The sequence below is a fragment of the Homalodisca vitripennis genome, chromosome 2 (genome assembly GCF_021130785.1).
Source record: "Homalodisca vitripennis isolate AUS2020 chromosome 2, UT_GWSS_2.1, whole genome shotgun sequence".
NCBI classification, from domain to species: domain Eukaryota; kingdom Metazoa; phylum Arthropoda; class Insecta; order Hemiptera; family Cicadellidae; genus Homalodisca; species Homalodisca vitripennis.
Genome location: NC_060208.1, coordinates 100,781,897 through 100,799,121, shown reverse-complemented (window position 1 = coordinate 100,799,121; position 17,225 = coordinate 100,781,897). Strand labels below are relative to the sequence as shown.

At 32.7% G+C, this 17,225-nt stretch overlaps 1 protein-coding gene across 3 annotated transcripts; it reads right to left on the bottom strand.

Moving 5' to 3' along the window:
- Window positions 1-96: 96 nt before the first annotated feature.
- Window positions 97-15,298, bottom strand: LOC124354449 (zinc finger protein OZF-like). 3 transcript variants are annotated; one of them, XM_046804900.1, is made up of 3 exons: window positions 15,138-15,298; window positions 1,371-1,759; window positions 97-1,286 (listed from the first exon to the last, which is right to left on the bottom strand). In XM_046804900.1, exons 1-3 carry the CDS (start codon window positions 15,155-15,157, stop codon window positions 514-516), a joined length of 1,182 nt encoding a protein of 393 aa, XP_046660856.1. In that variant the 5' UTR covers window positions 15,158-15,298; the 3' UTR covers window positions 97-513. The 3 variants fall into 3 exon arrangements, with proteins under 3 accessions (XP_046660856.1, XP_046660854.1, XP_046660853.1); XM_046804898.1 differs by having other exon boundaries at window positions 97-1,780; XM_046804897.1 differs by having other exon boundaries at window positions 97-1,759.
- Between the last annotated feature and the right edge of the window lie 1,927 nt (window positions 15,299-17,225).

Genomic DNA, 17,225 nt, shown 5'->3' with positions numbered 1-17,225 from the left:
AACTAAATGGCATTTATACGTAACTATAGTAAAATACATTTTTGTGGCATCTTCATGCAATCCAGTAAAATACCTATAATGAATATCAATGAAGTATAATTTTGTACTAATTACTTTATTTGTTCTTAGACATCAATTGAAATAGATAAACAATTAAAATTGATAAATCTCAGACTGGACATAAATTGCTTAATTCAAATAAAATATGGAAATTCATATACAACTGATAACAGTTCAAACTTACAACTGAAACAATTAATACTGAAACTACTAACTTATGTTAGTATAAATAATATTTCCTATGATTATAGTGATGTAATGGTCATTTTGTTCACTTAGGGCCGAGCTGGGGCTTTATGTATAAATTCACTACATAATATATTTATACTACTTTTCAATCACAAGACCTATGGGCTAACATAGCTGCTATAAACATATACACCAAGCAACATACAGAGCTATCTTATACACAAAGTACACTGAACCAGTTACGATACAAAGCGATTGTGATGATTACGTAACAGCCGCCATTAGTGGATTTGGTTGCTGGAGATGTACCTCATGAGGTAGCAGCGGTAGACTGGCTTGAGTAGCTACATTCACCGTGTGGACCGGGTGGGGCCTCGGAGGGGGCAAATGCGGCACAACCGGCACATGGGTCATCTCAGTCAGTTCATTTTTCATTATTTCCTTCAGCATAAAAGGGTTCTTGTCATCAAAATCCTGCGCCGAGGGGGTCTGAATGACGTGCGCCGTCATGTCTGACGTTTCACCTTTCATGATCTGCTTCAACATGAAGCTGCTCTTGTTGTCGAAAGTTTTGTCAAACTGCTGTGAGTTGTATTGCTTGGTATTGGTATGGCTGCGTCTGTGCGATACGAGATGCCCCTTGCACATAAAATCTTTTGGGCAGAGATCGCATTGGAATGGTCGCTCATGGGGGAGCCCCTTCTGGTGTGAGCGTTGGTGAAACAATAAGTTACCTTTCAGTGGGAAGGACTTGCCACATTCTGAACAGATGTAAGGTCGGTCCCGTGGGTGGGTGTGCATGTGCTCTACAAGATTCTCTTTGGTGGCGAAAGGCGCACTGCAGATGATGCAGTTGAACTCTGCCCCGGACGCGTGTTGGCGGACATGCCGCTTCAGGTGCTCCTTACGTGTGAAAGTTCGATTGCAATACTCACAATTGTGTGGCGACTCCCCCGTGTGGATGCGGACATGATTGGTCAAATGCTCTTTCCGTGTAAAGCTCTTGGTGCAGAACGGACAGCGGTGCGGCGACTCCCCTGTGTGTTGACGGATATGATTAGTCAGGTGTTCTTTTCTCGTGAAACTCTTGTTACAGAACGTACACTTATGTGGCGACTCACCGGTGTGCCGTCGGACGTGGTTGACCAGATGGTCCTTCCGTGTGAAGGCTTTCGGGCAGAACTGGCACGAGAATGGGGTTTCCCCGGTGTGCTGACGCTCGTGGTAAACCATGTGGTCTTTCCGCGTGAAGCTCTTGGAACAGAAGTTACACTGATGTGGGGACTCGCCCGTGTGCTGCCTCGTGTGGTTCATGAGGTGCTCGCGCCGCGTGAAGGTCTTGGGGCAGTAGTCACAGCGGTGCGGAGAGTCGCCAGTATGCCACATGACATGGTTCTTGTAATGGTCCTTGCGTGAGAAGTACTTGCCACAAGTCTCACAACGGAATGGCGTCTCCTCCAATGGCTGTGGCTGTTGTTGCATAGACTCCAACCCGACGTTGTTTCTGACCCTTCAACAGACGAATGAACACCTGGACATAGAAAAAAGATAAATTTGCAAATCTACTTTTCAAATCAACACCAAACAACACTACTACTTCAAACAATAAAATCTACAACTAGCTACCAACAGAAACATTACAATTAAACAATACCTAACAAATAAAAAATATTAATCTTCTTAATATATGTATGTTTGACTTTATTATGCTTATAATCAATTCGAGTCCCAAATGCCCAACCATGTAAAAGTGAAGAATTTAACTTTCTTTTACTTGTTGTTTAAAATTTTTCTTGTAAACATACATTTCTCATTTCTGTACTAATTAGTTAAGAATTTCCAAAGGTTTTTAGAGTGTATTTCGTACACAACACTAACTTTTTTGTGACTGACAGCAAAATTCTCTATTTAGACCTGACATTTTTTCTTACACGATTATAAATTTTATGAATAAATTTTGATTAACTCAAACCTTTTCCCTGATACTTGGAAGGGTAAAGGACTAAATTAAGGACATAGCAGGGCCTTCATAGAAATGTCATAGAAAATCGTTCTAAGAACGAACCCTATAAATTTGGGGGTTAAAAAGTCAAAGTGCATTCATCTCTCTGTCTGTCATCTTTATTCTTGCTTAAGGGTTTAATTTTGCACCACGACAATACATCTCGCACTGCTAGAAAAACTTCAGTCTTTGGTAGAAAATGCATAAAAATTATGGAGCACCTCCCTTATTCTCCTGATCTCACTATATGCGAATTCTGGTTATTCTTCAATCTGCAGAAACATTCATGTGGAGGTTGTTTTTCTTCAGAAGCCGAAATTGATGATGAGATTCATAATATTTTAACTAAATTTCTAAAAACTGAATGCTTTCAACAGGTGGAAAATCCTACTCTTAAAGTCCATTAAAGGTAAAGGGTATATTTGATAATTGCCTAAGGTTTGGAAAGTATATGAAAAAACAACTCTCCATATATCTAAAAACATTCACAGCGACTTGTATCAATTAAAAACAACAGTTTGGTTAATTTACAATATTTTACTTCTATTTTTTCATGCCTACGAATCAAAACTTAGGCTCTTACTAGATAAGTGAAACATCAGGGGAAAGATCGAGCAAATTTTCCTAGACAATTAATTTTAAAAGTTTGGTCAAAAATATCCTTTTTTGCTAATAACGTACATAGTAGTAGTACATAGTACATAACTGCTTTGAAAGGAAAACCCAAATTTATTAGAAATTTTACTTGTTACAAAAAGACCTTTAGTATATCCCAAATATATCACATGTATTGATATACACATTATAATAGTGTGAATTCTACAAAAAAATAACTACAAAAACATTAAACAACATTAGTCTAGAGTTTACCTTAAGATGTATCACTTGACCATGCAGTCATTGTGTAGTCTGGGAATTTTAGGACTTACTTAATTATCTGAGTATTTCTATAATCAATCAAAGTTTTGATACTTTATATGATTCAGATCCACTTACCTTATAAATTTAGTGTAGAAAAAATATTGTAAATCTACAATGACAGAACTATTGATGTAAAGACAGTAGAACCCCTGATATCTGACCTGACCGGATCATGTTCAGTATAGCTAAAGTTACATAACTTGAGAATAAAAATCTCCTTTTCCAATAAATAAACTCACTATTTGATGAAAAAATTCATACAGTAGCTAATTGAGGAATGTCCATAAAGTCTGGAAATGCTTGACATTATTGCCTGATACTGGAAACAAGTGACGGTTTGATATTCTGAGGATTTCATTATGCCAAGGTTAAATAAGAAGGGTTCTAATGTGAAACAAAAATCAGGGAGGCCAATCAAAACCTCTTTTCAAATTCCCAGTTTTATTTTCAGTTCTCTAGTCTATTTGCAAGCCAAATAAACAACTGTAATACTGTATTTAACCCTTATGCCGAGTGCAATGGTTACAGTTAATCGTAACCAGCTGTATTTGCAAAAAATGTGGTGCTCTACCAAATTTTGTCACTAGTGAAATGCGAGAAATTCTGTGACAATTTATCGCTATCACCTATTTTAAGTTCCTTAATTTTTATCTCTGTGTCTTTCAATGTGTTCAAATTCTAATTCAAATTCAAAAATTCCTTTATTCTTTTTATACATAATGTACATGAATTGCGTCAATTACCTTTACTACAATATAAAACATAAGACTCAGGTTAGAGTATTCATACTTTATATTTAATACAGTATAATAATACATATAATATTTTAAATATTTATGTCCATAGTGTTAATATGTTTTGTAATGGTAGGCAAATACAAACAAAATTACTTTCAAGTCACAGTGTAAAAAATTCTTCAAGAGAGTAGAATGAATGATCTGTACAAAATTGTTTCAACATTTTCTTAAAATTATTAAAAGAATTCTCATTCTTAATACAGCCTGGAAGGTCATTTATAAATTTTATTCCTATGTATGTCGGACACTGTTTATATTTTTCTTTATTATGTTTCTTTACTACAAAAGTTTCTCTATTTCTTGTATTATAATTATGATAATCTTGTTGCCTTGGTATAGACTCTGCATTTGTCTTGACATGTAATATAGTTTTATAAATATATAAACTATATACTGTCATTATTCTTAGGTTAATAAAGTGGTCTTTACAACTATCATTATTTTTAAGGTGTAGAATATGTCTTATTGCCACTTTTTGTAAATGTAATATTTTGTTTAAGTTATTTGCACTGGTTCCACCATAAATTTCAATGCCATATGAAATGTGTGGATGTATCAAGGCATAGTAAACAGATTTCAGTGCATTTATTTCTAGGAAGAAGGATAACCGCCTGATTGCAAATATTCCAGAACTCATTTTATGACAAATTTTTTCTACTTGTTTTGTCCAACTTAATGTATTACTTAGAGCCAGACCCAAGAATTTTGTATCTTTTACAAATTTATTTCCAATTGTATTTATCTCATTTGATTGTTTACATTTAAATTTCATTAGAATTGTTTTATCAGAATTTAGTAATAAATTTCTATCATTCAAGTAACATTTTAGTTGTGACATTGAATATTCTGTTGTATTTATTACACTTTGTAAATCTTTTCCAGAAACTGACATACTTATATCATCTGCAAACAAACATAAATGATTTTTATTTGATAAATTTGTTAAAATCTGTGGCATACCTCCCAAGTAGCATAAGAACAAAAATGGGCCCAATACTGAACCTTGCAGTACAGAATATTGTATTTTTTCTATTCTTGAATTAATATTTCTTATTTCATTATTACCTAGATATTTAATACTAACATACTGCTGTCACCCTTCCAGATATGACTGATGCCAGCTTAATTCTTTATCCTCAATACCATATGATTCTAATTTTTCTAGCAAGGTTTTATGGCAGACACTATCAAATGCCTTTGTCAGATCCAGAAAGGCTCCAACAGTATGATTCCCTTCATCCAAATTTTCTAGCACATTCTCAATATAATCAATTAATGCTGTTACCGTTGATCTATTTTTTCTATAGCCATGCTGCTCCAAATCCAGCAATTTACCCTTCTCAAAATAGTCTACTAATTGAATCATCATAGTCTTTTCAAATATTTTTGATAAAGCAGGTTGTATTGCCAATGGTCTATAATTTAGAGGATTTTTGCTGTCTCCTTTTTTTAACACAGGAACAACTTTTGATATTTTTAATTGAGTTAGGAAGTTTCCTGTTATTATAGAAACATTCACCACATGTAAAAGAGGATTTAAAAGTGCATGTTTTGCCTCTTTAATAATCTTTATAGGTATGTCATCATACCCTGCCGACCATTTTGGCTTCATAGAATCAATTATTTTAATTAGTTGATCACAGTCAATAGTGTTGCATTTAAATTTACTTTTATAATTTGAATTTCGATTAATAGAAATTGACTTTTTGTTTAAATTTGGAGCAACATGCTTTTTTACCATTTCGACAAAACTTATGTTTAATAAATCAGCTACACAAACAGGGTCACAGATTATTTTACCACCATCGTTGACGTAACATCATGTGTACCTAATAACTTTCCTTTCTGTAATAATTGGAAAACACATTTATCTAATTCAGAAAGAAAAAAAATAACAAATTAATACCAACAAAGCGCTACCATGAGACGGACTGCAGTCTAGGGGTCAGAGGTTTGCGGGGGACGAACTTTAGGTACGTGACAATCATTTCGCTGATACACAGGTCAGTCCATCTAATACTTTCATCTGAACTCTACTTATAATTTATTTATCCTTTGAGGGAGCAAACCTAAGAATACCACACTAATTCAAAGTAATTAACCACACTACTTCAAAGTAATTAACAGAGATTCAGGAAAATGAATATATTTTAAATTACAGGTCATAACCTCTATCTTCTCCATTAAAAAATAGAAATGGTTATAAAATGAGCATCCTAATCCAGAGTATATTCCATATACGTAAAAATGAATGTAGTGATATATTTACATTTATAGAGAATCTATTTAAGTACAACACAAAGTACAACATCCAGATAAAACAAAAATTAGCGAACTCATGTTTTCCGCTGAGCAGCTAACGTCCGAGCTAAGAACTAGCAGACACAACGGCCTTGACAAATGTAGGCATAGAAAATCGAACATCAATTTAAATATTATTTATAAATCATGGTACTTTGTTACTAAACAGTTTTTATACATAAAGAATTGCAAAAACACGTTTTACCAATCAGTAATTTGCATACTACCCATCGTTTTTGTACACAAATAGATGGAGCAGACTCTCGACGATGCGTCAAATTAAATATAAAAATATTAATTTTTAAATTACATTAGTTTGTAAACTTTGTTATACATTTTGTCTACATTTTTCAAACAGATAGCCCAAAAAGTATTAGCAATCGGTAATTTGCCTAATGCCGATCAGCAGTCGTCTGCAAATAGTTATTTTGGATTCGAGATTCACCTTCCCCACATCAGTAGGGTATTGTGAAATCGTGATTTTTCAAGCATATTTAAGCACTTCTGTTAAGCGGTATCAGAAACAAACCAATCCCTAGTACAAATTCTGCGTGTGTTTCCATAGAATAGACCGTTAAAATGACATGTCACCTTGATAGGGGTTGCAATTTGAAATTTAAAAGTACCCCTCTTTGAAAAGGAGGGGTGACATTTTTGTTTAACTCGAAAAATTCCAAAAAAGTAATTTAATAAGTCTGGTGAAGGTTGTACATTGATATCTCAATCCATTTGGAATATATCCAGGTGAATCAGGACTAAATATACATCATTAGACGAAGGGGTTATTTGCCCTTAACTTTTGCTAGGATCATCATAGACATGTTTTGTTCATGACATTGTGTTTCTTTTAAATTTACCTTTCAAATAATATGTCACAAGATAGGGGTTGCAATTAGAAAATTTCAATTGACTCCCCCTTTGGAAAAGGGAGAAATATTTTTATCCTTCATAAAGTTCCAACAAATATTTTAATATGTATGGTGAAGATTTTACATTGATATCTTAATCCATTTGTAATATATCAGGACTTAATTTACACCTTGTGTATCCCTCTGACAGATAATACATGCAATAAGGGAGCGGCATGCCATTTTTGTTAGTTTGGACAAGGGTGGTGAATTTCCCCAGGAGGACCTGATAGGTTGTTTTCGGCGGTTTGTGGAACTGCTGAAATCGTAGGCCCCATCATGGTGTACTTCCAGGGTGCGCAAAAGACCATTGAGGCTTAATTACATGACAATAGGCTGCCCCATGTACGAAGAAGAATACATGAAGAATGCATCAGAAAGTTTATCTGATATGGAAGTTACCGAAGTGAGGTTAATTCACGATCTGCAGAATAAGTATATAGACACCAGTACAGAACAGTACTTTCTAACATTGCACCCTGAATACAAGCACAAATGTTATCAATTACTGGCTCTTAAATATTTTGTGTTTTTGCAACAAACAAAGCAAGAATAGAATCACTCCATCAAGACAACACAACTATAACGTAAATAAACGCACGAAAGGCTGTGGTTTGTCACAACGTTTTCTAAGATTATAGTCATGGACTACAAAACAACATGGTATAAGACTCCTTATAAACGTTGAAATACTTGGTTTGAAAAGTTCGAACCGTCCAACCGATCGCCATGTATGCGGGAAAGACATTCAGATAAGTAGTTGATCAGAAAACTGATACAATTTCTAGCCATCATCCAACCAATCTTGCTCTGATGACAAAAACTGACATGCGTGGTTGTCTGCAGTCTGTAAACTGGCGACAACATAACCTGTGTTTACACACGGCTGTTACATCTCGGTAATGTTTATAATTGAAAATAAAAATCATTAGTTGAGGTACTATGATAATCATGGTTTATACACTTTGGTTGTTTTTAAGTTTCATAAAATTAAAAAACTCTTGAATTATATATCTACAAAAACTTTTAATTTTTTAAAAGATACAAATGTACACAAAGATTCTAAATTTATTAGCCTTAATAAAAGAGTTGGATTTTTTTAATGGTTTATATATTTTACTTAATACTTGATTTTACTTGAGGTTTTAAAGTAACACTTGTCTTATTTCCAAAAATTATATTGTTTATAATATCTATGATAAAATTTTAAAAAATTGCATAATATACAATAAAATTCACTTTTAAATACACAATTAAAAGCACAATAAGAAAGTGCTAGATAGTAATAGAATTTGATATACAGATGCAGAAATATTATTTTATTTATATCATCACAATAACTATATATATATATATATATAATTTCTATTGAAATTTGTAAAAGATAATTTGCAGGTAGTCCTTTTGTGGGAAATAATTTTCTATACATTTCTATTTTTAGAATCAGTTGAGTGGTTTGATCAGAATCTTTTTTTTTTATCATTTCCAAGGTTAAATTACTTCTACATATGTACCAGTGCTGCCACATGCACTGTGCATCCTGGCATTCCTCGATTCTTGCAACGCACTACAAATGCAATCTTCACTGGTATGTATTAAGCATCAACGGCATCTCCACAAACCCTATAAAATATTGCAATCTAAAGGCCAAAATAAATCAGAAATATTCCATTTACATAACAAAATATTATATAAGAAGAATGATTGATCAACTTTAAAGAGCTAGAATAAGTAATGTTGTAAGTTCTATTTTTTTATATTTGGTCTAGGGAATCAACATATACTACTGTGTATGTTATTGTGCGGGGAAGTACAGGCCCAGGTAATTTAAGGGATATTTCCATATGGAATGTGAATACACAAGAACGATGGTTACAACTAATAAAGCCATATTCAATGGAAACACAATGAAACAAAGAAAACAGCTCTATGACGTTTGTAGCAAAAGTTATAGGCAAATAACGTAAAAAATAATAACTGTAAAGACAATGCCAATATCTTGCGCATATCAACAAAATGCGTAAATGATAAATTTCAGTAAGACTTTGAGGTACCCAGCTTACCTCCTTATGTAGTAACTAGTTTTTGTATGCATAGTTTTTGTAAGAGGTGTCTATTACAGACACTTTTTCTAGGTGTCATTACAATGTAAAGGGTAATTGTTAGTAAATGTTACCTGACTCCTACATAGATAAGGATCAATTACTTAACCAATCAAATGTAATGGTTATGTTCTATTAAAAATATTAAACATCTTTCACTATATTTATTGTCACATGAGGTGCTCAGAACAAATGGGTTCTTTATCAAATTTTCAAGAATGTTGGGAAATCGTGAATTATTTACACAATATTTTTTTTAACTTAAAACTGTAACCATACATATATTAAGGTTGAGTATTTTAAACCTTCAAAAAACTTCATAGTAATTAATAATATATATATGTTAAACTGGGGGGAAAAAATTGGAGATAGTACAGTTTGTTCCTGGAACATGGACAAGGCACGTTTCAGAAACTGAGGAAACCATTTTTGTATGGATAAGATACTTTTTGTTTCTAAATGAATTAAATCTAAATCTGAAATAGAATGCACACTATGTACGTGCATACAGGTTATGTTTATTATACTAATGAATCTTGTAAATACTAGTCATTGAATTATTAATTATTCATAGACACCTGTTTAGCAGTTACTACTATAAAACCAAGATTCAGGTTTACCAAAATATTAACAGAATGTGAGGAATAATAAGACTTTTGAATCTAATAAACTTTTAAACTTTGTATATTGTTTGTGAATTTCCTTTAAATCTCAGTCATTTAAAGAGCCGAAGGTTAAATACTGTCATAAATCTGAGTAAAAGTGTCATGGACATGGTTATGCAAGCACTGTTTAGTGACAAAGAACACAGCTGGGCACCATGCACAGCCTGGCGAGTTGATAGGACAACAAACTGACACTAAATTCAAACTGAGCGAGAAATAAGATTTGGCCACATATGTGACCTCCTAATCGCAAAGGGTTAAAGCAGAAGGAAAAGACGCGAGATTAGTAACACACTAATAATAAGAATTTTGATCTGCATACACAACACCAAAAATGTTTTGACAAGAGACACTTTGGAATTGGAGTGGTCTATGACCTCTGCAAGCAAGTTAGAATTAAGCACAAAACGGACATTTAGGAACTAAAATCACGTTTTCAATAGAGAAATATGCTAGGAAACATTGAGAATAAAAATCTCAATTTTTTTTAAAGTGACTGGATTCACTCTTTCCGTTACTAGATGAAAACAGTTGATGCTATTAAATCAACCCACTGGAACTTTTCAACTGGTTTTTCATCCTATTGAGCAAAAACAACTGGATGAGAAACTCGACCGAGATGGGAAACTCATCAATTGAATAATTAACACCAAATTTTCATTAAATTTTAATAAATAAACTTATCTCCCTTATGGTAACTATAAATTAAATTAAATATATTGGTAACAACAGTTATTTTCTCAATAACTGTTAATAATAATAATTATAATGTAGTAAAGGATATTTACATTCTGTGGCATAGTTAATCTAGGTATATTATTTATACAAAGCCCGTAATATTATAAAACACTACCAAATTTCTTAAATTTAATGAAAACAAATGGTGAAAAATATAAATTTATTGAATGTATAAAATATAAACTAATTTCAACAAAACACTGATAAGTTAGATTGAATTTGACTCAATTCACTCACTTGCGCACTGAATGAAAACAGTTGACAGATTAAATCAACTTCAATCAGAAACAGCTCAACTGGTTCGAGTTATTTGGGCATAACAACTAAATGAAAAATTCAACCGATACAAAAACCTCTAACCAACTGGATTGGTTTTTTCCAACAAATAAAGGAATTAGTTGTTCCCAACACTATTAAGTCCCTTAAGTGCTGTAGGCATATATCTATATCTGCGGCCAAGAATTATGTTAAATGACGATAACGTATATATATACTCCTTGTGTTTTCCCAGTTGTATCATCTTATTTGATGTATGAGAAAATTCTAACATCTTAGTTTATTGATTTCGTACCATATAGAAATTAGTGGGTCAGGGTGGGGGTGAATTAGGAAGACACTGCTCTGCCATCTTCATGTCACGTAGTCGTTCATTCTGTTACTGAACTGTAAACAAGCGTGTCATTGACCTTTGAATTTAATATCTGCTGTTTTCATATTGTAGATGTTTCTGTGTATTATCATTTTCATTATAATATAATATTATTGACCAGTTAGTGTTAGTAAACTTTTCCTCTTACACTCTCCCCAAAAACATCTTGCAAGTATAGCATTACATAACTTAAGGATAAGTCGTATAATTAGGCAACCAAATGTCTTTATCATAAGTAAAAAAAAAAATATCTGATTTTAAAATTAGATAGTATTTGGGTATATTTGAGGCCAAAAGTCCCAGCTAGAGCAGAGAACAGGTCTAAAATAAACCAGCACTTAAGGAGTTAATAAGAGGCCTTGCTTATTACAAAGTTTAGAACTGCTTGCAATTTTCTTTATAAGATACACAATGGCATTGCAGGCAAATTAACACTTCATTGGGTACTTTAGTATTATCCATAGGCAACAATTTTTAGAACAGTTTTCTTACCAGATACCTAAAAAACGACAGAAATAAAAAATGTTATTTGACTTATTCTGAATATTATGTCATTATGATGATTGGTTTTAATTTTATGCCTCCAAAAATGAAGCAATGTTGGCAATAGAAGCCACACTGTGTCTATCTACTATTTCTTATTAGGCCATATAAGTAGGTAAATACAAACAGGCGGCATTACAAGAAGGATTAGATTAGGTTATCATAAATATGTTATTGTAATACCAAGTTAAGGATAACCTTTACAAGAGCTTTCATGATCTGAGCTCGAATTTAGGTGCTATCTTAAGGGATGTTTTCCCTTTTTCGCCAGAAGTGTGGGGTGGTGTCAAACACCTAAGCCCACACTAATAGCCAGAGAATTTCCAATCGGTAACTGGAAATGCCTGTGGCCATCAGCCAAGGCTATGGTGGCGCCGGTATGTATTTACCTACTTTTATAGCCTAGTAACAAATAGTAGATAGGAACAGAGTGGCCTTCTCACCACAGAGCAATTTTCATAGTAAGTCAAATAAAGCCTGTTCTTTCTAATATTACAGTCTTTTTAATTCCCTGGTAAGAAAAACATCTTCCGACAATAGTGGCCTCCAGATAATACCAAAGTACTCTTCATTGTGACATTTGTCAATTAAGGCCGTTAGGGATAAACACCACTGAAAAAGTATATTATGGTCTAATATAATTCAACCCAAGTATTGGTAACCATCGCTGTAGCAACGGTCTAACACTCAACAACTCTCTAGCATCGCCATGAAATAGCTATTTTATATAGAAACTATAATTTTTTTTACAAAACTGTTGGTAGCACTCAATAGCGGATAAATCAATCTATCGATTAATATGAAGTTCAGTACCGTTACGTCTTTCATGCAAGTCAGAGAGAAGAAGAATTTTAATTTAAAAATGTTTAATTTTTATTTTCATCATTACTTTGTTATATATTGTTAGGTTGTTTGTGTACGATTTTTGATGCAAGTAGTCTATGATAATTTATTTTTTAAATAGAGTTTATAACAATTAGAGGTTGGTGTTTACAATACAGAGTGTGCTTAGTAGATCAATGTTTAATTTTACAAAATTAAAAGAAAATTTGAACATTGCTTCTAACTTTGAAAATATAAAGTTGACGTGTAAGAAAATTTAAGATTTCTGGATATATAAATATGATGCATATTGCTAAATAATTTTGTTCTGTATATGATTGTTATTGACGTAATATTTATATTTAATACTGTTTCACACATGAAAAATACTATTGTTACAATATAACGTGTTACCAGAGTAATGTCAATATTCACGAACATTCTCTGTTGTTACAAGTTTTGTCAATAGAACAATTGGTAAATATTAAGATCAGCGACTACCGCTCCAATCGCCATAATTTTTTTCATATTAACACAGGTTAACGTAATTTCACCGAAAAAAATAGTCCCGATTATCGGTAACATATAAAAACCAGTTTTTCGGCAGTACAATGTTGGCAATACAAAACACATAAATAACAAGATTTTCGACTATCAAACTAAAAACAATGGCCGACCATGGTCGTTTTGATGAGTTTACAGTAGTCACGTGACAAACAGAAAAGTTTCCGAATGGCCGGGCGGATCACGTGACCTATAGGATGGCTTCGATTGACCGCCAGACGTAAACAAACAAACCCACATGGAGAAGGAATAATTAGTGAAGTTATTGACATGGCGTGCGATGGTTCTTGTCACACGCTAAAAAGACCCTAGCTTGCCTATTCAAAACTCAGATCACGCAATGCTTGCCCGCTGATTGACTCTTTTAGAAAAAAAATTAACTCGAGCTTGCAAAGTCCAAGCCCAGATCACGCAATGACTGCTTACACCTATTCTGCTTATTCCTATTTATTAAATAGGAATCAATGTATATATTTCCTGAAACTAGAGAAATGAACGAATGATTTATATAGGTCTACTTTGGAAATTTGATCTATCACTTCGTACATGTGTTCTCCCCCCCCTGAAACAAAAAACACATATATATATATATATATATATATATATATATATATATATATATATATATGTATATATAGGCCTATGTAAATATTTAAAAAATGTTTACTTATAAAAATATGTACAATAGTTTATTGTAAAAATAACTATTATTTAAAAAATTATATGGTATCAATTTACAATAACGTGACCATGGAAAGGTATGTTCATTTTTTTCCCTGAAAACTACAATTTTTCCTGAAAACAATAGTGAAGAAAAAATTCGTCGGCAACGAAAATCAAAGGAGTTACGATTTTTTGAAATCCTCTGAAAACTCTGTTTTTGACAGTACCTCTGGCTGAAATGATGCTGACTAGTACGTTAATCCTGTCAACGATGCCTGCCCGCTGCGCAGTGCTGTGCACTGCTTGCTCTTTTAGAAAAAAAAAACTTACTCGAGCTTGCAAAAGTCGAATCCCAGATCACGTGATGCCCCTGCTCCTTAACCCTCCAAGTGTTGTTCGACAAAATTTTGTCGGTTATTTTCCATCCTTAACGCAATAATGCCCGAAAGGCATCAATATAATACAATAATATACTTTCCCCCCAGTTTATATGCACCTGTGATAATAATACTTGGCTATAAATGCCCAACTCCAGGAAAAAAGTCCATTTTCCATGGTCACGCTATTGTAAATAAATACCAATTATATATGAAAGTGTATAATAAAAAAACTGGACTTCTTGTATTTTTTTATATCCTCGCAAAACCTGGAAAAGCATTCTGTCAACCAAAGCAGTTTAATTTACCAATTCTTGAGTTAATGTTAAATTTCATAAGATATTGACATTTAAATAATTTCTTTTTAAAAATCAGTTTAATCTGAAGACCTAATGATAGTTATAAACCTAGCCTATGGTGTCACTGACAAACTAAGATTCAAATAGCCTATGCTAATTGCATATTGAAAATTAATCACAGAAGGTTTTGAATTTATTATACCCAATTAATTAATTAAGTGTTGGAGTACCTATATGGAAGAAAATCACAACCAACCTAATATGTTTAAGACTTTTAACTTCTTAAAATTATTTAGGCTATTTTAAATAACTATGGAATCTAAAATTAGTAATCTAAGAGAAACACTTGATATTAAAGAATACAAAGAATATTGAATACGGAGTGAACGTACGAAATCTACATTATGAGAAATTATGCTTAGGTAATGGCTTTTAGCATAGTTATGATATAGCATACTGTTTGATTAAAAAATTTTGTATAAACACTCAAGAAATGTCTTCCTTCTAAAGAAAATAAAACCGGTTTTAGATACTCACATGTACTGGAATTCGTGCATTTTCGAATAACTTTATTCTACAGTTTAAATTACAAATGCTAAAACTATTTACAGTAGTAATTTCATTTCATACAAGGCAAAATTAATAACACAAAAATGTCAACCCCTTGTCACTTGTAAAAAGACGCGATCAATTGCAATCCGCCATTACTTTTTACAATCTGCTTGATGTAAACATAGAGAGTTATAACATTTACGAGGAAAGAACATGGACAATTCCTACAAAATAAATATACATAATAATACATCATTTTTTATAACATTTATATAACAATCAGTATCAATACAAAATAAAGGACAACATACAAAACTACTTTTATTATAATGTCTCTTTTGCCGATTTATTGTTTTATAGCACAAATCTAAACAGAGAAGAAAAATGTACTTTTAATTATTTCATTTTTCTATTACTTTACATAATTTATAACGATACTTATCATTTTATCCTTAGAGATTGCCAAATTCCAAAAACAAGCATTGCTAGTAAGTATTAATGTTATCTGTATAGGATGTTACATTAATACTACAGGTAAAAAATACTTGTAGTATTAACAACAATACTTAACCAGGGATACTAGGCGTATTTTAAATAACACATTTATAAAAGTACAAGATTTGTAGTTTACATAACTTTCCAAAATTTTTATTGGGTATTAAATTTTTACAACTACACTAAATGTGACATCCATTGCACCATTGTGCTTGTGCTCTTCCCACTTTGCTCTGAAACGACGCTCACATATGAGTTAACATCTAATGTTATTTGAGGGGCAGAAAATGGAACATACTAGTCTTTTGTTATTAATGACGGATGTGTTGAATAACTGTACTCTTCATGAAGATAATTTTCGACCATTTGACGAAGAAATTTGCTCAATATAATAAACTGAAGATGGTATTGCTTCCAAATTGAAAAAGCTATAGATAAGTTCGTTCTAATTGCCTTTTTAAGAGATTCTTCTACTGTAAATAATTACACGTTATAATGTATGAAAGTAGCAAACATTTGTAATAACATGTTTTAAAATATATTATCATCAAAACAAGGTTTTAAGATTTTAAGAAATGGTTATTTAACAAACATACTAAGTAATTAAGGTTCAGTAACATTTTATCTTCAAAAATATTTTCAACCCATACAAAGATGTTGATAGTGAATAAAGTCTTTCTGGAATACTGTTTAAATATCTCAAGGTTATCTCTAGTATTACGCATACAAAACGTTGTTCAGATCCTTAAACCTTAAATTTATATTCATTAGATATCCTGTTTCATAAAACGGCATTTGATATTACTCTGCGAATAGTTATAAATAATGATATTTTGGCCTTGTCTTCAACCACTGTACGCCGCCTGCCCGTAGTGGACTGATAGGTCACTAGAGTAATAGCCCTGTTTCACTTAAAATTAAATGTTTTATTTGAGCTAACGGCCAGTGGATTAATAGAACCTCTATAATTTACGAAACTGTGGCCCAACGAACAGTGGTGTAATTGTACCCGTATTTTAAAAGCTTACTTGTCACAGAAATGGGGTTTTTAGCCCAACGAACCGTATAAGCTATTAGAATGTCAATTTTAAAACGTTGGTTGGAACACGAACCTTGAGTGTACATTTTATTTTTAAATTGTAGATAAGGTGTGATGAGCCAACGGACTGTTTAGGATATGGTTTGCTTTATTAAACAAATCTGTCCGATTACGTGGTAATGATGGTCAAATATGTGACTGGATAAAATCTCTACTCATGAATAAGATGATTACCACCACTCTTATGAGTGCAAGCAGCAGTGCAAGGACTACGAGAGGCTGTCCCCAGGATGGGATCCTTTCTTCCCTATTAAGGAACCTAATTATGGACGACCTACATTGAACAGCAATAGTGTATTCGCATAGGGTCATGCAGATGAAATTGTGATTCTTGTGACTGGCAAGCTCAACACAACAGTCACAGAACCGTCCAATGCTACTCTCAACATGTAGGAAACTAGTGTGATAGGATGGGGCTTAGTGTCAACCCCACTAAGACTGCCGTGGCTGTCTGAACTATAAGGCGTTAGTTTGTTGGA

What these genes read in the sequence shown, in the direction of transcription:
- LOC124354449 (XM_046804897.1), bottom strand. Translation starts at nt 15,157, where the DNA reads ATGCACGAATTCCAGTACAT. An exon ending in ATGCACGAATTCCAGTACAT is followed by an intron (nt 1,760 to 15,137) that starts GTGAGTATCTAA and finishes CGTCTGTTGAAG; the next exon opens with GGTCAGAAACAACGTCGGGT.